This window comes from Alexandromys fortis, unplaced genomic scaffold (genome assembly GCF_014885135.2).
Source record: "Alexandromys fortis isolate MF-2015 unplaced genomic scaffold, M_Fortis_MF-2015_v1.1 scaffold_150, whole genome shotgun sequence".
Classification (NCBI taxonomy): Eukaryota; Metazoa; Chordata; class Mammalia; order Rodentia; family Cricetidae; genus Alexandromys; species Alexandromys fortis.
In genome coordinates, this window is record NW_026068027.1 from 132925 (window position 1) to 155147 (window position 22223).

The 22223-nt window shown below is 46.8% G+C and overlaps 1 protein-coding gene across 3 annotated transcripts in view; it reads right to left on the minus strand.

The window, feature by feature from the left end:
* Ano2 (anoctamin 2) overlaps window positions 1-22223 on the minus strand; it is a 335303-nt gene that overhangs the window by 54637 nt on the left and 258443 nt on the right. For all 3 annotated transcript variants that reach the window (XM_050164129.1, XM_050164130.1, XM_050164131.1), the window contains one exon: window positions 15359-15554. In XM_050164129.1, the coding sequence (XP_050020086.1) occupies window positions 15359-15554 (196 nt within the window). The remainder of the gene's footprint in view (window positions 1-15358; window positions 15555-22223) is intronic.

The following is a 22223-nucleotide window of genomic DNA, read 5'->3' on the forward strand; positions in this document are numbered from 1 at the left end:
GGAGTAAACAGAATAGAATTCTGGGCGGAAGAGGAAGTGAGGTCAGACTCTGCTCTGCTCCCGGAGACCCGACAGCTCTGCTGGAGCAGAGACGCCATGCTCATCTCTCCCAGGCAACTCCAACCCACGATGGACTTAGGCTAGAATCTTCCCGGTAAGCGCACCTTGGCGTGCTTACAAACATTATTAGAAATGGGCTAGTCCAGGTGCGAAAATTAGCCTATAAGGGCTAGAGTATGGGCCAAGCAGTTCTTTAAATGAATACAGTTTGTGTGTTGTTATTTCGGGCATGAGCTAGCCAAGCGGCCGGGGTGTTGGGGACGCAGCCCCGCCGCTCCTATTTCAACAGGCTTGGGCTGCTAGGAAAACTCAGTGGGATAGAGAAGAGTATTGGTCTTTGTTGTTGTTTTGTTTGCTTTTATACACCTCTTGTTGCCTAAGGCTTTGTTTAAGACATAAATTGTTTGCTTTTTGGGACAGGATCTCACATTTTTAGCTCAGGATGGCCTAGAACTCAAGATATAGTCTAGGATGGCTTCAAACTCATGATCTCCCACTTCAGCCACCTACATAGTGAACTTTCAGGTCTGTACCACCCACCATGCCCATCTCTTTCTTTCTCTTTCAAATATGGTGGCAGCAATACTTGTCTCATCTAAGAGACAGAGAGAGGTGAGTCACTGAGTAAATACAGGGCACACACATTACATGTGTTCATGGTATCACACATCTTTAATCCTAGCACTCAGAGACAAACAAATCTGTACGACTGAGGTCAGTCTGCTCTACATGGTGAGCTCCAGGTCATCCAGGGCTCCATAGTGAGTGAGACTCTGATTGAAAACCAAAACAGAAGAGTTACAGTAGAGAGAAGAAACATGATTACAGGAGAGTACTTCCAGAAAATCTATTTGCATGTGAAAACAGCGCTCCTGAGTGAGAGGAGACAGACATCAGCTTGGTCCTTATCAAATTTCTTTCCTCTTCCTGGATAGCCATTAGCTGTAAATAAATTGTGACCTGCTTTAGTTTCCTTTCCTGTTGTCAGACAAAACATTCTGACAAAAGCAACTTAATGGAGAGAGTGTTTATTTTCGCTCACAGTTCAAGGGTCTACAGTCCATCATGTGGGGAAGTAGAGCTAGCACATCACATTTCCAGTCAAAGAGCATGCTGCTGCTCCGCTCCTGTTCTCTACTCTACAGTCCAACATCCAATCCAGGGAATGGTATCACCCACAGTGAGTGGCTCTTCACATTTCAATGACCACAATCAAGATGGTGGTCTTGATTGATAGGCTTGCCTCCTGGATGACTCTAGATTCTGCCAAGTTGACAATTAACACTCCTGTCACATGACCCATGAGACAGAAACCTTTACCTTTGACATCATTTGCTCCTAAAGTCTCTTCTTAGTCTCATACCCCTCAACTCCCAGGAAGACCTGAAGCCTACAGAGAATAACAACGGCACCTAGAGGAAACATTCCAGAACTCTGAATCCCCAACCAGAAGGCTGCCTACCAAACATCTGTAGAACAGCTCTGGGAGCATGCTAAGTCATGGAGGCTTACAACATCTTAATGAAATGTGCTCCAATCATACTCGACATGACAAATGCAGATGAGGTACAATTATGAGAACAAGAAGTCCTGAGATACTGGTTTGCTATTGTTTGTAGATAGTAGGTCCCCCAAAGGTTCTTGTGTTGAAGATGTATCCTCTGGCCGCTGGGTCCAACCATCAAGAGGTGACTGGATCTAGAGGGCACAAACTTTATCCCTGGGTAATACATGGATCAGTTCATACTGGATAGGCTATTATGGGGTGGGCCTTGTTGTAGGTGGTCACTGGAGGTATGTCTTTGAGGGATGCATCCCACTAGGCCTTTTCTTGTATGTCTGTCTCTGTCATTACTGAGTTTGGAACCTCAGGACCCATGTCAAAACGCTGTTTGCTGCTGTGATTCAAGAACCCTAGTACAGGCAGGTGAATCCTAGCTACTCACTGGCCAGCCAGTCTAGCAAATCAGTGAGCTGCAAGGATCAGTGAGAAACCTTATCTCAAAATATAATGTTTAATTTTATTATAAGAATAATTGAGAAGTATACCACACTCCCCCTCCATGCTCTCTCTATACCTCCTTTTACATACACACAGACTGGGAGGAGGGGAAAACCATAGATCTGCCTTCAGAGCTGGTGTGCTAAAATAACTGAATCCAGGTATAGTTGATGTAGGATTCCCCTCTGTATGCTGTGAATACCATTGGTTATACAGAAACTGGCTTGGCCTGATAGGGTAGAGTAGAGCTAGGCAGGGAAAACTAAACTAAATGCTGGGAGAAAGGTGGCAAAGTCAGTGAGAAGCCATGTAGCCCCTGCCAGAGACAGACGCCAAATAGAACCTTCCTGGTAGGCCACAAACCACGTGGTAAAATATAAAATAATAGAAATGGGTTAATTTAATATGTAAAAGCTTGCTAGGAATATGCTAGAGTCATTGGCCAAGCAGTGGTTTAAATAATGTAGTTTCTGTGTGATTATTTGGGGCTTAGCAGCCAGGAACAAACAAGTGGTCTCCTACTACACATAGTGGCATATATAGAAGCTGTCCATAGTGTCTGTTTGTGTCCAGTGTTCAAATAAAAAGAGACTAAGGCGAGGCACAGATATTGGAGAGGAGAGGGGAGGAGAAAAAGGAAGGAGAAGGAAAGAGAGGGGGAAAGGGGAAAGAAAAGGGGGGCAGAAGGGAGGAAAAAGACAAGGGAGTGGAGAAAAGGAAGAAAAACCTCCTTCACACAACATATTTTTCTCTTAAAAAAAAAAAAGAAAAAAAAAGAAAGGAACTTGAGCCCCTGGCCAGCATGCCTGCAGCGTTCAATTCAAAGGTAACTAACCCTCAACCCCTCTCTTTCAAATAGTTTTGGGGAGAAAATTAAAACAAATGTCACCTAAAAATAAGTAATGAATGAGACCCGAGGGTCTAAAATTTTGGAATGCTTATCTTGCAACTGTGTGTGGAAAAGGATTAGGATGAGGTAAGGAGGGACACGTGTCTTTAATTTCCTTTTATAATCCCCTTTGAACTGACTATGCTCAGATCTCTTGGTCCCTACAGGAATTTCCTCTATGTTCTCTGGAAAAAAAAAAAAAATAGAAAAGGAATCTGGTGTTCTCAGAGCTCTTCACGCCAGCTAGGAATGAGCAGCCCTCTTTCTCTCCACTGGCAAATCGGGGCTTGGCGATTATTTATTAGTTTGGTTTCTTTAAAGCAGCCTGCACTAGGCTTTTAGGGCTGTGCACCATCATAAATAAGAGGCATTTTCAATAAACAGTTCAAATCTATTTGATAGGCCACTAAATCACTTGGGTTCCCCACCTTGGGAAGCCCTGTGGCCACAGTGAGCATTTGAGTGAGCCTTCTAGCGAGGGAGGGCCTCAGGGAAGCTTCATCTAAGGGACACAATGGGGCCGGGAGAAAAGCTAGGGGACAATGACAGGCACTGTGGTTGGGCGTTTGAATCTTTCAGGAGCCAGCATGGGGAGTTTCACCTGCCTGTCACAGAGATGACTGTGTGCCAGAAAATATAAAACACGGATTCTCAGAGTTCACACGGGTGGGAAAATGTGTAAGGGTCAACCACAGCTATCTGTGTCAGGCCACAGGGCAGAACCCACTCATAAGACTCTGGTGTGGTCTGAATCTGCGCCTTATGAGAAAACAGTCCAAATGGAAACAGTCCATAGCTATGGGGATTTAAAGGAACATCCAGTGTTGACAGGGCCAAGAGGAAGGCTAGCCATCATCCCACCTCCTTAGAGAGCCACTGAAGGTGGATTAGAGGCCATCTGAAGGGGTCACCTATTCTCAATCCGTGGGAGCAGAATTCCTACAGGACTTCATCTAGAACTGGAAGGGGCATTCTGACAGCGTTCAAACACAATGTCCTTAACTAACCCCTCCCCCCTTATGTAGGTGTCAACCTCTGCTGCCTTGTGTCACTAAAACACTTGAGTGCATCTGACCCAGCTGTAAACTGCCTTGGAAGATAATTAGTGAGAAAGCCCAAGTTAGTCCCAGGGGGCCAACTTAGGACTCCGGAGTCCCCAGAGCTCCCTCCTAATCATATGGAAAAATCACAGCCAGCAAGAAGAGGCCTGGTGCACAATCTTGGGAAAGCTGCTCCTTGTAGCAGATCTCCCCAGCAGCCCAGCCCTGCAGAGGCATCAAGAAGGCAATAAAACAAAACCAGAAAGATACCCCTGTATGTTTTAGCTGGCCCAGCCCTGGCACTGTGGGTTCAGAAGCACGGAAGGAAGGTCTAAGCTTGTGTGGCTGGACCTAGAAGCTGCTCTCTGCCTCTCCCCCAGGGTGGCTGAGCTTTCCTGATAGCCTAACCAGTCTGTCTGCCCTCGGTATGTGTAGGTAGTGGGCAGGTGGAGGGACTGGCTGAATCTCCATGCGCAATAGTGTTGCCTTGCCATGGGAAGAGAGTCACCTCTAGGGGAGCCACCATCTGGGTCATTAGGCAGCCAGCAGACTGGCTAAGCAACCTGAGAATGTCTCAACTGGTGTTCCCTGCTGCACACGGTTCAGGGAACCCTGACAACCTCTCACCTGAGGTTCAGTGGAGGAGAAGGAAAGGTTCCTTCAAAGAGCGTAGCTCTTCACCAGTCCCACAGCACGGCGGGGCTTTTCTGTTATGTTCCTAACTTGCATCTTGGAGAGGAAAGGCCACTGTCAAACCATAACTGTGTGGTAGAGCAGTGAGTCTCAGAGCAAGGGCTCATGGATGCTGTGTCGACACTCTTTCCTCCCCAGCCAGGATCAGGACGAAGGACGTGATTCTAATGAAGATGCTTCTGGCAATGAAGAGGTGTGGAGGAACATGGTGTCACTCTACTTCCCAGGGGCTCGGATTGAAGTGTGTGCCACCATTACCACACGGCTTCTTTTTACTTTTCATTTTGAGATAGGTGTGGTGTCATTAAGCTGCCTAACTTGTCCTTGAACGCATGATCCTTCCCTCTGAGCCTCCCAAGTAGCTAGGATTATAGGCTTGTGCTGCTTGGTCTGGGGTGGGGGTGGGGCATTACTGACTAATAGGGGAGACTTGGGCTTCAGTGGTTGAGTAGGACAATGAAAAAGTTGTGTTGATCAACTAGCTCAAGTTGGGAAGGCCTTCCACTTACACAAAGTAAGCTTCAGAGTTATACGTCAGGGGGTCACAGAAGAAAAAAAATGAATATAGGGAAGGGATTTGTAGGATGAGGGTTGACAGGAGAAGGGGGTGAAAAAAATCAGAGAGTGTTTCATACATATATACACATGTATGAAGTCAGTAAATAAGAAATTTAATTAATGATTATTCAAAAAAAAAGAACAAAGGTACAAATGAGTCTGTCATTCTGGCTGCCATTTGTGTCTCTGGACGCACACCTAATCAAGCTAAGACCCCCAAGCACATGGCCAGCTTCTGCTCTCACAAGATAAAGGCAAAGACAGGAGCCCAGAAAGGCTCCCCAGACTGAGTGTCAAGTGTCTTCCTGAACAGGAGCTGGTCACACCAAGAAGGTGGATCACAGAACAGTCACAGTGGAAGAAAGACATTTCAAAAGAACCCAGGGGTGATAACATCCTAAGTGCCATCTAGGTGGGGACACCCCAGAAAGGAGCTGTGACCCTAGAGCTCTCACACTTCCACCTGCAAATGTTGTCAGTGAGGCTGTGCGCACCAAGACAACGAAGCTGCCGAGAGCTGTGCTCAAGTCATCTCAGTGCACACAGTGTGCAGTACCAGCAGCAGCTCAGCCCACATCTAATAGCTCTTCTAGAGAGGCTGGTGAGGAAGGCTAGATCTTGGGAAGAATTTAAATGAGATTTCTAAGGACGATGCAAAATGAACTGAACCAACTTCTTAAGAAAAATAAGTTTAGTTATTCAGTGTATGTGTGTGCGTGTGTGTGTATCTCTGTGTGTGTGTGTGTGTGTGTGTGTGTGTGTGTGTTGTGCTGCGGGAGAATACTCTTGTACATTGTAAAGATTTGTCATTTATACTGGTTTAATAAAATGCTGATTGGCCAGTAGCCAGGCAGGGTGTATAGGTGGGGTGACCAGACTAGGAGAATTCTGGGAAGAGGAAAGGCAGAGATGCATTCACTAGTCAGACATAGAGGAAGCAAGATGAGAATGCCTCACTGAGAAAAAGTACAAAGCCATGGAGCTAAACATAGACAAGAATTATGGGTTAATTTAAGTTGTAAGAGCTAGTTAATAATAAGCCTGAGCTAATAGGCCAAACAGTTATAATTAATATAAGCTTCTGTGTGTTTCTTTGGAACTGAGTAGCTGTAGGGACTGAATGGGACAAAAGCCTCTGTCTACAGTGTTGTATGTGTGTGTCTGTGTCTGCAAGTGTGTGTACAGATTCCCACAGATATCAGAAGATAGCATGGAATCCCCTGTAGCTGGAGTTACAGAGGTAACTTCTGACACCTGACATGAGTGTCCAGAACCAAACTTAGGTCCACTGAAGGAAGAGCAAGCAGTTTTAAATGCAGAGCCATTCCTCCAGGCCCCTCTTTTAATTTTTAAAAATTGTGTGTGTTTGTCCATGCATGTTTGTACGTGTATGTCACATGTGGGTATGTGGCTACATGCACCCATGTGCATGCATGTGGAAGCCAGAAGAGGATGTCAGATGTCTTCCTCTATTGCTTTTTCCCCATATCCCTTAAAAATTCTGCTTGAGGATTTTTATGCTTTGAGTTTGAAAATGTCCATCACAGGCTACTCTGGCTGAACACTTGGCCCTCAGCTGCTAGTGGCCTTTTGAAAAGTTGTAGAACCTTTGGAACGTAAAGTATGGCTGGTGGAGGCAAGTAGCTGGGGGATGAGATGGCCTTTGAGAATGATAGCTCCACCCCACTTCTGGTTCAGCCTGTGTCTTGATTCATCAAGATATGAGAAACCTCATCATACACACCTATCCATGCCATATACCATGCCCTCCCCACCAGGATAGATAGAACCCAGAAGTCAGAATAACAGAATAAGCCTCTTCTCCTCTAAACTGACCATCAGATATTTTTGCTACTTCAAGATGTTATATGACTATCATAATGTTTAGCTCTCAATATGACTAATTCTAGCCCCTTAGACACTCAAGTTGTCTCCATTTTTGTTTATACACAATTTATTCTTTGAAAGTAACTGAGCTGAGGAATAAAGTTTCAAATAAAGGTCAACAAGGTTCTTGGTCTAGTAAAAGTAATATAAATAAATAAAATGGGAAAAATTAAGGTTCCCTACACCATTGGAGCTGTTTAGAGGTTAAATGTACATATGTTCCCCATTTGTGATGGTCCATCTGGTGACATTTAATCTTCACAATTGTTAAAAGCCATACTTAGAAGCAATTGTACTTTGTATTTCAAACTTTTCTTGGGCTAAGGATTTATAGTCAATGAGGCCATGGGCCCCTGAGAAGGGAGAAAGGAGAGAAGGGCCACCCTCCTTTTTCTTGCAGTAAGTTTCCATTTTCCCCAAAGTAGGCCATTTGCCCTCACCTGCAGGAGGCTTCTCTTTCCCCATTTCCCCAATAAGAAAATGGGGTTTGGGATCAATCTACCTCAGCCAACATTTGTTTCTGAATCTGTGCCCTGAGAGTGAGAACCCCATTGCAGCTGTTTCTGTACCCCTGCAAGAAAACAGGGGATCCCATTGGCAGTTGTTTCCATACTTGTAGGCCCAACCCCAGGACCAGAAAATGTTCACTGATGCCTTGGGACTAACAGGAAGGAAGTCACTGGTAGGAACATAGAAAAACTCAGACCCTGTTAGTGCCAACAGACTCCTGGCTCCAGGGCTCCATTTCTATCCAAGGAATCTAATGCTTGCCGACAAACTTCTCTTTCACGTTCTCTTAGTTATTTTCCAATCTTTTAATTATTTAATTGAAGGGACAAAAGAACCACCAGGCAGCTACAGTCTGAAGCTGCTGGACAGTGGCCGTGACCCACAGCTTCCAGTCAGCCTCATAATCATGAAGGGAGCAACGGGCACAACAGAGCATGCCATGTTTGATGTCCTTAGGCTGGGTACAATAAATTTTTTTTTGGACTCATGGTATTTTCAACATAGGATGAGTTTATTGAGCTACAGGCCCATCATGAATTGAGAACATCTGTTCTGCTATAATGAAATGCTGACAGCTGCAGTACAGGGTAAGCTCTGTGGTGGGTGGGTGTGCGCATGTGCACCTAGACGTACCTACACATTATCTGATTTGCCCACTCAAATTTCTGAACTTCTTCAGCAGCTCTGTAAAGAAAGCCAAAGGACCAATTGGAAAATGTGAATGCAATGTGGGAAGCTGTTGCGTTACAACTTGCTTGAATTCAATCATTCCTTCCCAGGAAGCTCCTGAAACTTACAAGATTCACAAAGCCCCTCCTCAAGGTTATGGACACATGCATGCATACCACATGTGCACACACACACACAAATTAATGGGAAGAGACTGTCAGCATGCTGTGCACAGGACTCTAGGAATATAGTTCTCATGAGTCATCACTCATGCTAGGATGACCTTTATGGTCCTGTAGCTGCCTTTGGGTCACTCATGCTCTTGGAAGGAATCCCTTACAAATACCTTGTAAATAGCGCCAACAAGCTTACTGTTTTATGAAACCACACTTGAATGGAATGTTTCCTTTTGTCTGTGCCCATGCCATATAGTATAAATGAATGTTTATTCATGTCTCCTCAAGAAGTATAGGACAGAAGACAGCCATGATGATATATGCCTGTTTACTGGGGAGGCTGAAGCAGGAAGATTGTGAGTTGGAAGCCAACATATACTGTACAGTGAGTTCATATCCAGCCCAGGCTATATAGTAAGACCCTGTCTTAAAGAACCAAAACAAACCACAAAAACACAGCCAGCCACCAGCACTACTAACACAAGGCTATATGGGGCGAAATGTCTACAGTGCTTACTAGTGCCTGGGATGGGGCATGGGAGGCAGCACTGATGGAGGTGGGTCTTGTATCTTATCTGTTGCTTTCATTGGTTAATAATAAAGAAACTGCCTCGGCTCTCATAGGACAGAAAATTAGGTAGGTCTAGCAGGCGGCTGGGGTGCTGGGGACGCAGCCCTGCCGCTCCTAATTTCAATAGCAGCACTCAATGAGACTTGGGTCTTTCCCCCTTTTCTTTTGTCCCATCGGAGTCCTGCCCCATCTAGAACCACTGGGGCGGTGACACTCAGGCGTGAGCCACAGCTACATTTGTTCCAACAGCTTATAAGCATAATCCCTTTCTTAAGACTTGGAGACATGGATTTGACTGGGTTATAGTGTTTCCTATGCCCATATTAAGGCCAGCCTTACAACTTGGAAAGGTATAATGGAGACAGGCGGGGGCTTACAAAGCTCTGCACACCAGCAGTTTGCATGGGGTTTTGAAAAAGAAGAAAAAGAAGTAGAGGAGGAACAAAGCTGAAGTTAGAGACATCATATAAAACCAGCGGAGGCCATCATGATCAGTGTAGAACCTGCAACCAGGCCGTCTCTCCGCCTTGCCTCTGATCGGCAGATTTTCCAGGCTAAGGACAGGCCACCTTCTGGGCCAAGCCAGACCTGTATCTATGCATATGTCAAGACCACGAGACATCTTTACTATGAAATGTATGGGATAAGCAGTGCCTTTGCCTCAAAGACTCTGGGTCCTTACCCCAGAGAGAAGCAAGCCTGGAGCTGCCCAGCTGGCCTTCCCTTGTCGCCAAGCCCCTTCCCATGCCTAAGCCATGTGCTGTTTACATTGTGAACAAGAGACCTGATTGTCCTAGCTTCATCCCCTAGGATCCAGACCCTCTCCCCATAACTGTCACCTATTGTCCCTCTAAGAGAGAATACATTGCTGAAGATTAAGGCAGACCTCATTCCCCTTCTCACTGGAACCCCACTGAGTTTGCCAAACTTGCATATGTGTATGGTTCAATGAGCCTTGAATGGCCAAGTGAACTGTCAGACAAGGCTCCCAAGCTCCAGCCCTTTCTCAACATACTCCTAGGTTCAGCTCAGTCCTTGCTCCACCAGGGATATGGTAGCTCCAGAGTGCACTTTTTTTTTTTTTTTTTTTTTTTTTTTTTTTACACACAAGCTGTTACCATTATTAGTACGGCAGCTGGAGAGGCCTCTACAGCTTTTATCAACCACCTCTGAGTTGATCACTTTCAAGGCATTTAACAAAATTTGTCTTCTGTCACAAATATTATGGTAAGCGTGGTCGTCAGATAGGCCCAACTGGTCTTCCATCACATGGCCTGTAGGAAATTCTCAGGAACTTGTTAGGGTTGTTTGGACCAGCTGTTTGCACCTGGCAAGCAAAGCACCCAGTCACAGCCTCCCCAGCTATCAGGAGATCTGGGGCAAGAAGCCAGATGGACCACTAAAGCCAGCATAATAATGACTGGGCAAGCCCCTAAGCTTGGCACACTTGCCATTCCGTTAAAGTGGCATTATCGACAGCTCTGTGTCCCCATAAGGTCTAGGGAAAGCCCTGAAGCCACACCTCTGCCTGTGGGTATACCTACACTGCATGAGTGTCTCAGTGTGTGTTCTATGCCATCAAGGAAACCTGAAGTCTTGACTTCCTTGTTGCGTCTTCCCATCTATATCCTTTTGGGCCAACTTTATGTTTTCTGTATCTACCTCAGTACTTACTGGGTGTCGTTTTAGGTAAACAGAGCTGAGACCATGGGTACATACAAGCACAAAACAGCCTCTGTTGTGGTTGGCAGTATGCTGAACCTGTAGGTGAGCCATGAAAATCTTATTTGTGAGTGATGGATGCAGGAGGGAATGCATTTCACTGACTGTGGCATCTGCAGATGGGTGCTAAGATCACCATGAGCAGGCACTGGGTGCCTCAAGAGTCACTGCCCTCAAGGGCCTTGAAGCCTAGACCTGTTCTAACTGAAGAGCTTTGTATATTAATCAATAGTTGTGGTGGGGTGGGGGTGGGGTAGGGATGAGGCTGTCACTATGATGTCACCTGGCAGAGAAATGTGAATCAAGAGGAGGGTTTATTTTGGCTTATAGTTTAAGAGCTTTCATTGGGATCTCAGAACTGTGTCTCACATCACAGCAGCCTGGCAGCAAAAAGAGTATCCATGTTAGCTGCCTTTCTGCTTTCCCTTTCATTCTGCCGGTGCCCCTGTCTATGGCATAGTGTTGCTCATGCCAAGGGTGCTTCTTCCTCCCTATTGAGTTCTCTCTGGAAACGCTCTCACAGACATACCTAGCAGTCTACTTTATTATCCGTCCAGGCACTGCTTAACCCAATCAAGTGACAGTCAAGACTGACAGTTACTCAACCGAACATGCATTTTAATTGTTCCGTCATTGAACTTGTTTGACCTAGTGAGCTGTGTGAGGAAGTGTTGATGACCCTGCTGCTAGGGGACCCCCAACCCTCATTTTCTCCTGACATAGTATCCTCCATGGCCTCTATCAATCTGGGCCCTTGAGTCCTGAAGCAGAGTCCCCTCTAACTACATTATCTATATAATGTGAACAAGAACACATAAACATTGAACAGCTAGAATGTAAAGATGAACGTGTTGCCTCAGCGTATCTCAGTCTAACCTAACCTCATTCAGATAGAAACAACGAGGTATGTGATCATCATATTAGGGACTTTCCCTCTGCACTTATTCCCAGTTGTAACCATGGTTTCCATGTTGCATCTCTTCATCATTCCTCCCTTGGTCCTTGCTGGCAACTGCTCCCTTCTCACTCATGTCACAGTTACAGCACGATCAGCGGGATAGGAATGGTCCTGGCCACCTGGGTCCAACGTGCATGGCCCTTGAGCCCCTTTGTACCACAATGCTTGTTCCTTATATTCCACGCAGTGCTCTTCCTTAATGTCTACTGCCCATTTGCTTCATGGCAAACACAGCGACATCAGGAATTCGCAGGAGACTTATCCACCACCACATTGTCAGGATCGTGACTGGTACAAAGCACCACAGACAGATGATGGATGAACAGGTGAGGGAAAGATCGAGAAAGGGGGAAATCGCTGAGGGCTGAGTGTCCAAGCAAGGGTTTGGAAGGAAGCAAACTTTTGAGGCCAGGTATGAGTGTAGGAACTCACGGGGTGGCCTGGGGTGACCATGAGTTGAGTGGATTGTCTGGAGTAGAAGAGGGTGGTTGAGAAGCTCAAACATTGTTCCATATGCTACCTAAGGGCAAAGGGCGGCTCTCCAAGAAGAATGAGCAGGAGCAATGCTTCCAGCTCAGGGCCTGAGACAGGATGACTAGGAAGGCACTGACAAGCTGCAGACTGAGAGAGGTGAAAGGAAAGACGAGGCCAGAATCATGAGACTGTGAAAACAATACAGTACAGCCGGGCAATGACAGAGAGATCAAAGGGGCACAATGGATTGATACAACTTTGTCCCTGTTGTTCAATGGTCTAGGATAGGAGGGAGAGGAAACCAAGTCCAGAACTCAAATCCTTTGTCTGCCTGAGATCCCAGTTCAGGGTTCTCCACTACACAGCCATTCCTCTCAGAGCTTCCTGGGAGCATCCAGTCTAACACAGTCGGGAGCAACAACCAGACCAATATCCACGTGAACTCCTTCCTGTGTGGAGACTCAGCACACCGTTGCATGGCAGATGGTGACAAACTTAGACCAAAACAACACAGACAGTAGAATCTGAGTTTGAACCTTATTAAAGTGAAAATTCACTTCCCTGTTGACCATACAGTGCTCATGAACCGTGTGTGGGCTAAAAGGAAGGTGTGTGTGTATTTAAAAATAAGTTAAGGATACTGCTGACTTCCATGAAACACTGGGCAGTGGCTTAACAAACAGGAAGTGACTGAGATTTCTGGGTAAGAAAGAGAGTTAAAAACAACAGGCATAGGTTCACAATATGAGAAATGTGGGTATGTATGTACAATCTTGTGTGTGTGTGTGTGTGTGTGTGTGTGTGTGTGTGTCTGTGTGTTGCTAATGATTGAATCTAGGATCTTCTGCATGCTAGGCAAGTGATCTTCCAGTGAGCCATACCCCCCATGACCTTAAACAATAACTTATGTCCAGCCTTGCACATGGAAAGTGTTCACTAGATATGCATTAATGAGGCTTTATAAATTATGATTATTATATCTCTTTTGTCTTGTATAAGAAAAATAAAATATCTATAGGTTCAGGAAGAAATTTCTACACCAACATCGACTTCCTGTTTCCCTCATCTCTGCTTCCTGCATCCACACACTCACTAATCTTTACAGGAGCAACTGCCTCCTGCCTCTATTCCGTGGCTTCCTAGCATCCCGCGATCCTTTCTGGGGAGGTTTGCAAACGTAAACCTCCATCATGCCGCTCTTCAAAAACTCCACTATGGTCCCGGGTTGGGGCCAGCAGGGGACAGGCGCATTCCTCTCCACTTCTGCTGTTTCTTCTCATGGAAGGTAGTGGTCCACTGTAAGGCCCGACCTTGGCTCCGCAGTTCTCCTTCAGTTAAGAGGAGTCACTCATTTTGTGGGGCACAGTGTCTGCAGTGAGGGTATTCTGCGCACTCCAAGTCCCAACCCTCACAGAATTCTTCCCTGCACTGTGACCTGCCATCAAGAGAGCCAATCTGCAAGCAGCTTGCTAGTAGGGAACTTCCATGGCTCCCTTACTGAGTTACCTCCTCCGGCAGGGGAGCAGGTTTCAGTTTTAAAGCTCGCATGCTGATAGTTGCCCATCTCTGCTTTGATCCAGCTCAGCAGTCAGGACTGAAAGAAGTTCACCCAAGCCCATATGAAAGCAACACATTCCATTGTCTAGAAAAGTAACCGGAGTCCTCAGCCTGACATAGAAGGTCCTCTACCAAAAGATAAAAGTGGGTGCCAGTCAACTCCCTGGACTCGGTTTCCCATTCCACTGTGCCATGGGCCTTAGTACCGCCACCAAACTCGGGTTGTCTGGTCTTCTATAAATGTGTCATGCCTTTCCTCCCCTGTATATCCAGCTTGGGTCTTTCTACTCTGCTGGTATTTACACCCACCAAAATTCTTACGAGCAGTCCACATGGCCCACAAGGCTCTTCTCACTGTGCCTTTCTGATCTCCCTGCCTTGGCATTTCCTCTTCTTGTTTCTTTGCTGTGAGCTTCCCCTCTGTCATTCTTTCCTTGACGAATGCCTGCTGGGCACCAGCTACTCTCCCACAATGTGCCCACCTCTGAGCCTCCCTGAGTGTCCTGGAGAGTGGGGTGCTTCTGCTATCTCTTCCACAGAACACGGTACAGCAGCACATTACCAAAGACACTGAGTTAAAAAACACCCTCTGATTTTTCTCAAGAAGCCTGTGGAGAAACACAAGCGATAGCACGTGGTCAGATGCTCTGAGGGAATGGAGCTGACACTCTCCTTTAGAGGGCAGGCTCCTAGATGAGGAGGGGCAACAAAGGTGGGTGCCACTGTGTGAACCTTATGGTAGAGGCTGTGAGGCAGGGAGGCAGCTACAGAGGAGCCTCCAGAATCTCACAGCCTCATGGGATACTGTCTGAATTAGCTGTCACCCTAACCAGGCAGTAAATGGGACAGCATAACCGTCCCTAGGAGGTTAGTGAGAGCCTGGGCTGCCCAGTGCCTAGAATAAAGAAGGAAAGCCCCAATTCACAGAGAAGGGGGTGAATGCGGGCCACCCAGGATAAGCGACACAAGGAAGGGTCTCTGTGATGGCCCTCCCCCTCCTAATGAGCAGGAATGCCAGAATGTGTCTCAGGCAACAGCAGGTCCCGGCTCAAATGACACGTCTGAATGTGGAGGCCATGACATTACCCTCACTGGCTCGACGCTTGGGAAGTCTGCTAGGCCTCTTTGAAGTCTGCTTAGAGCCTGGGGAATGTGTGGTTTTGAGAGGCCAGATAAGACCCTCTCAGGTTCAAGTATCAAGATACTTTCTTCACTTTATACACGCTCCTGGGAAAATGAGGCGGGCCAGAGTTCTGTAACTTCTAACAGGAAATGTTGAATCTGCCTTGTTTTGTATTGAGGTAAAAAAATAAAAAAGACCTCATAGATTCAACAAAAGGGAGAGTGATTCTGTGCCACACAAGGCAGTCAGCACAGGTTCTTGACTTCAGACATGCACAGTACAGGAAGGATTCCTGCTAAAGGGAAGCCCTTTGGCCAGTCATCATCCTTCCTCATTCTTACAAGTCAAATGCACAAAATCCTCTTCCATCCCCTCTATCATTGCGGATCCTTCCTAGCAAACACCTTGTACACATTGAGCCAAGCACATTCAAGATGACCCAAGGCAAAGAGGATTTGTGACACATTACCAATTTTGGTGAGCCACTTGGCCACAGCACCGTAGATTTCATCCAAGATGAGGATGACCACAAGGTTGATGATGACGGCTGTCGCGGTCACCGTCGCCCGGACATTGGAGCGTGTGGTCTTGCTGAGGGACAGAGCAGCCGCAGTTGTGATCCGGTACACAATGACCCCAAAGACGATGGAGAATGTCAGGGCAATCTGTGCAGGGGAGACAAGAGAAGGGGGCAATTACCAGGCAGGAAAACACATAGCAGGCAACTGTTGAACACCTACCCTTTGTTCACGCCAGCTGCTAGGAAGCCCTATTACTGGGTGGGCAACAAAGGACCTGCAGGACCTTTGCAAAGCCACTGAATTCCAATGTAGCACTCTGAGTGGTAAGGCAGCTACAAGGCGGAGCATCTTCACTTTGTCAGCTCTCAACAGTCTCAAACACACACAACACAAACAGAGATGAGAATCCTGAACGCTACGGAGTGCAGAACACTTCCTCATCTCCTTCATTCTAGAACTTTCTACCCTTCTGTGGAGATAAGATGAAAGTCCTATGCCATAGTAGCAGGTGTGAGATTATTGGGTACTAAATGAAGACAGCTGCCGAGGGAACACAACATGGAGATTGGCTTGGACCAGGACTAGCTGCGGAGTCGGACCAGCCATTAAAGGATATAGGGAGCCGCTGGCAATGGAGCTGAGAAGGGGTGAGTTACAGCTTGCCCGATGGGAAGAAACTGTTGAGAGCACAGAAGATGAGAAAAGGGATCGTCCGAGTGGTGCTGGCACAGGATGAGGTGAATAAAGGGACCAGGTTCTCTTCCAGGCACCTGGGAATGGAAGTCACGGATTCTAATCTGGTGTACAAATCTCTTGTACCTTTGTCCCAAGGAGGTCTTCTGGATCCTGGTTCTCCAAGGTCCACAGTACCTCCTCTAGAATAGAAGAGCAAGGGATTCCTCTAGACCTACAGCGCCCACCCTCCCATGTCTTCTGCCCCTCTGCCATCCCAGCCAAGGCAGGGCAGTGCCCTGGGAGCACTAGGAGGCCGGAAGCAAAAGTTCCCAATCAAGGGTCAGCAAGATGGAGGCAGGCCTCTGCCAGGACCAGGCTCCCACTGACCCCTGCTTCAGTCAAGAGCAGTCATGTTTCACCCTTGCCGCCACTGAGACTTTTCAGGTACCGGTTGGTCTCTAGAACCGAAGGAATGGGGGTACTGGCTGTTTAAAATGCGGGGTGAGAAGAGGACAGGTGGAAGTTTCCCCTGGAATACAAAAGAATGCTGGAGGAGACATTCTGGAGGGGAGGGGAAGAGATGGGGGGAGCAGAGAGAAGAGCGAAGGGCTCAGAAGAGGTCTGAACAGTGCGTTGCAGGCGATGGGAATGATATTGTGGTGAGCTTGGAATGAGTTACAGATGCGCCAGCATGTAGACCCATGCAGACCTCTGGGGTGCCAGCATGCTGAAGCCGAGGATGCTAGTGAGTGACTGAGCTGCCTAGCCTGGTATGCTTTATCAATATTAGCATTTGTCCTGTGGGCCATGGTGTAAGAAAGGCAGCAGGGAGGTCTTTTATGGTCAAGGGAGAGTGTTGCAACGTGTGCAAGTGTGTGTGTGTGTGTGTGTGTGTGTTTGCAAGGATAACAGAAGGGAGGCCTCTCTTTGGATGAGGATGCAGCAGCAACAGCAGCCCGCAGGACTGGGAGGGACAACTGTTTTAGGGGGGAAACTTAAACATGACATCACACTGCTCCAACAATGTAGACAATTCACTTCCCAGTCCCCTGGGACTGTCACTGACTGAGAGTTAGAGCCTAGAAAATGTGCTGTGAGATTCTTTTCCTCCCCCCACCTCAGATCACTTCTACAGTGATGACCGGCGATGGGAGTACTGATGTGGTGGCAAAGGCTGGGCATGGAAGAACAATCCTGTGTGTGTGTGTGTGTGTGTGTGTGTGTGTGTGTCTGTGTCTGTGTGTGTGCGAGTGCACGTGCGTTTAGTTTGGTGTTGGGAGAAGCCCAGGGGAAGTGCCCAGAATATCCATTGGTTTAGGGTAATTGGGGAGGGAGATGGGAAGAGATCCTCTCCTGGGCGTCTCTGAGTGTGAACGGAGGGAGCATGATGTAGTCCATGGCCCTGGAGGCTCCATCAACTACGAGCTTGATTGACAAGCAGAACCTCAGCACAACTCCAGACCCTGACTTACGATTCATAGCCAGAGACACTGTTCTTCTCAGTTGCTCTCCCCTCCCCCAACCACAGCATCACCTCCAATGCCATTTCTAGCCTCCACCTACTCTTTGCAAACTTTTATTTCTCTGGTCTTGATTTTTCTACTTCATGGTAGAAATCAGGAACCTTCCCATTGGGCTTTCGTAGAACATCTCTAGATTCACAGAGCTGCCAGGCTTAGGGAACACCAACCTGACCCCATGGCTGAATGTTTTGTAGACAAAGAAACAGGTGTGGAAAAAATAAATCCTTTGCTCTTGGTCACCAGGTTTGTGTTAGCCCCCATGACTCCTGGATCACAGTGGGGACGAAAGAATTGTAGCATTTGTGGCTCATCTATTTATCTGTTTACCTTCGGCTTTGTGCATAAAGAAACTTAGGTCCAAGCACCAGCAATTTGAATGTTTTGAGAACTAGAGGGAACAAGGCAGAGTTAAGGTATTAATGGATAATGGCGACACCATCAACATCACGTCCCCACTATATAATCTCCATGTCACTGTTCAATGTGCCTCTTCACTTGAGATAAACCTTATACCTGCCACACCTTCTGTAAATGAGATTTCATGATGATCCATGACTGGACCCTACCATGTGGAACCAAGTCCCCATTCCCATCCTGACCTTTGATCTCACATCTCTTGCCCTGAACTCCAATGCCATTCCTATTATTTGTGGCTGAATTATTGATTTCAAAGGCATCCAATAATATTTCTGATATGTAATCCTCTAAACCATTGCACTGGAACCCATCATATTTTGGGTCTGACTCCCACAGCTAGGATAAAGGAGCTTGGTCACGTGCCATACTCTATAGATAACACTATTCCTTAGCAGGGCTCCATACCTGCAACCTGCTTGCTAAAGATTGCGGGTTTTCAGCCAGAAATGACGTATCTACACTACACGGGGACACATTATGCAAGCCTGGAGTGGTTTTGCATTTTGATCCTAAAATTTTACCTTTAGGGTATAGGAAAATACGGCAAAGTGTTGGGCTGTAAATAGGAAGTGTCCCTACAGGCTTGGTGTTGGAATACTTGGAAGGTTGGGAAACACTCAGGAAGGAGCCTTGCGGGAGAAATAAATCGCTGGAGGTGGGCTTTGAAGAGTGCTAGTCCCTCGCTACTTCCAGTGCTCTGTCTGTGTCCTGGCTGTAGATACAATGTGGCCATCACGCCTTCCCTGCTATCAGAGACTGCATCCCTTCTTAAACTGAGGGGACACACCAGGCAAAAGCAAACAGAAAAAATACCTTTGTCCTCAGTAGGTTTAATTGTTTACTTAGTACAGCCTAGAGTCGTCTGAGAAGAAAGCCTTGACTGAGGATTTCCCTGACCTGTGGGTATGTCTTTGAGAGATGGTTTGGATTACTAATGAATGTAGGATGCCCAAGCCCACCATGGGCGGCACCATCCCTAGACAGGTGGTTCCGGAATGGTATACGAAAGCTGGCTTAGCCTATGTTGAAGTGAGCAAAACAGTACCGTTTCATTTCTCCACAGTTTCCTTCAAGTTCCTGTTCGTGGTTTTGCCCTGACTGCCTTCAGCGATGAGCTGTGACCTGGAAATGTAAGCTAAATAAATCTTTTCCTGCCCTGAGTTGCTTCTGTTTGGTGATTTACCACAGCAACAGAGAGGAGTCTGAAGTAATCTTGCCCCTTTAAGCTGCTTTCCTCTCAGACATTTGGTCAGAGACATGAGAAAAACATTTAATAGACAGTGTAAGCCTGGACATGGACATAGAGTTTGAGATTGTGAAAGAGCTAGAAAGGAGAGACTGCCTGGTCCCCACATTCCGGGACTTGCATCCTGAACTGGTGTTGCGAAAATCATCGTACACATGTAACAAGGATGAACTGGGAAGCAGCTGGGCTGAGCAGCAGGTTTCAGGTCATGAGCGTCTGGGATGCTCTTACGGAGAGAAGTGGAGAGAGCAAGAAAACTCTGCTGATGCTTAAAGGGTTCGCTAGCGGGGAAGCTTAGAAAAAGACTATGGAGGAGGAAGAACTTTCTAGAAAGCACGGAGAACTGCTCAAGGCAGCGGCAGCCTCTGCTAACCCAGTGGAACGGGGCTCAGGCTGGGGCACAGAATGTGACAGTGGCTCCAGTAAACAGACAGCTCTGTCACTGTGTCACAGCTGCCTCTGACATCCATCTGTGGTTTGTTTACTGCTCAGTCCAAACAGCTGTCTAAAGGCTAGGTGTCAGGGAGACGGTGGCAAGGAAAATACAAAGCAACTAACAGAAAGTGACTTCTCTTGGGGAGCTGATCTTGTAGTAAAGCAACAGACAGGTAAAAGACCTCTCAAACTGTCAATCCTCCAGCCTCAGCCCGTGGAGGAGTAGGACGTACAAGCACGTACCACATGCTCGGTAACTTTTCTCAGTTCTGCATGGCATGACTGAACCCTTTCTGGTCCACTCTTGGACACTTTTTGAATCACCACAGCAGCTTCCTGCTTGGCGGCCCCTCCCCTCCACACCTGCCTTCGTTACCAGCATTTCCCATAGCACCCAGAACTGCACGTCAGATTGTGTGACTCCTCTGCGAACCCTTCTCTAGGGAGCTTCCCAGCAGGGTGAGCCCACTCCTTGCTCTACCCCTAGCTCCCTATGGCCTCCCTGGCTGTATCTCAGCCATAACCACATCCCCTTGTTCTTGTTCACTGCCCTTCTTCTCACTGGGCATCCTACCAGGTGCCATATCCTGGAGCCCTTTTCCTCACTCTTCCTTCTGACTCCAAAATACCAGTGTGGCTGGTTCTCTCTCCTATTACAGATCCTTGCTAAAATCTTAATGAGTCTTCCTCTTTTGACTTATTTAATAGATGCATTTGGGATTTTAAATTTTGTTTTATTGGGAGCATACAGAACATTCCATTACACACACACACACACACACACACAGAGAGAGAGAGAGAGAGAGAGAGAGAGAGAGAGAGATGTAAAAACAAACTCCAATGTATCCTGCCTGCCTCACATCAGACACAAGATCTCTTATCCAGGTTCTTCCTTCAGTCCTAATAGGCTGCTCAGTTGGGTGGCAGTCACTTCTTTCTTTACTTTTACTATACGCTTACTTAGGAATGCATCCTTAAACCTGCCATCTCGGCTCGCCTCCTTCTGAACATTGCCTGATAACAATCACACCGTGTATATTCTCTGTCCCTTCTTTCCCACCCTTGCTGCTCTGTAGCATGATTCCCTTGCTCGTTTTCATGGCTATGTGGTCCTTGACTGTGTAAATAGATCTCGGTTTATTTATCCATTCCCGAGGGGATAGGCGTATGGGCTGTTGGCAGTTTGGGGCTGTTATAAACAGTACCTCACAGACTTTTCCCCTGTGTGTACTTTGCTGCGTGTGCACACAAGGGTTTCTAGGGCACGCACCTAGGCGTGGCATTTCAGGGCTCTAGGCTTTAAGTCTCGCTTTTACTAAGTGATGCCAGAATGTTTCTAGAGGCATCTTTAAACAATTTCTTAAATGAACTCCCACCAGCATTGTACAAGTTTCTTTTGATCTAGATCTTTCCCAACACTTGCTATTGACAGACTTCTTAATGACAAGATGTCTGTTGAGTGCATATGGTGTTTCATCATGGTTTAAATTAGAATTTCCATGAATACTAATGTAGGCTGATTGGCCACTGGAGCTCCTCTTCTGTGGAGTGCCCATGGAGGTAGTTTTTTTGAGTTTTTATTGAGTTATCTATTTCCCTGAGTTTGTGATTCTTTATGTACTTGGAGACCAGCTTTTGGTGAATTGCAGTTAAAAAAATTTAATGAGCTTTGAGCTGGACATAGTCTTTATTTTCACACATCTCGCTTCCCATAGAACCACCCCAGCCAAGGCCTTGCCTAGATAGAAAAATGTCCTTGACGTGAGAGCAGCCTTAGTGCAAAGATGTCTGCTCTGTTGTTCCTACACCTCCTCCAGATCTCAGCCCAGTGCTCTTACTATCCTGGCAGCCTTTGAGGGCTTTAACAAGACTACAAAACATACTTATCCAGTATCTTCCACTCAATTCCAGTTGTACGACAAGATCCTCACCCACCACTACTAACGGTGGACGTTGGCTTTATTATTTATCAACTTATCACATGCACAATGTTTAAAATATCTCTATTTTCAGTCCAGGCTAGCCACGAGCTCCAGATCCCCCTGTCTCAGCCTCCCACGCACCAGGGTTACAGGTGTGCTCCACCACTCTGACCTTGCCTATAAACCCCTTTTTATTGTTATTTTCTTTCGTTCTCTGCTTTGCCTGGGCCCCAAGAAACAGCATTAGGCACACAACTGCATTCATTAAATACTCCTTCAGTGGTGAATGAACTTCCTAACAGCGATGGGCGCCCTGCGGGAGGCTCCGGAGCACTAAACTGATTCAACTTCCTGTCACCCTATCTAACATGCTGCAGCCCACTGCACTCTTAAAGAACCTCTCGTTCCTCGGGCTTCTTTGGCAGTAAGAGGAAAACAAAATTAGACTGCGAAGCTGTGACCACTCTGCCCTTCGTCTGCAGAAGAAGGTCTTGAGTTTGATGTCTCAGCTAAGAGCATTTCTGTTTTGGACAGGGTCTCACTGTGTAGCCCAGGCTGGCCTCACATTTGAAATCCCCTTGTCTCCGCCTCTGGA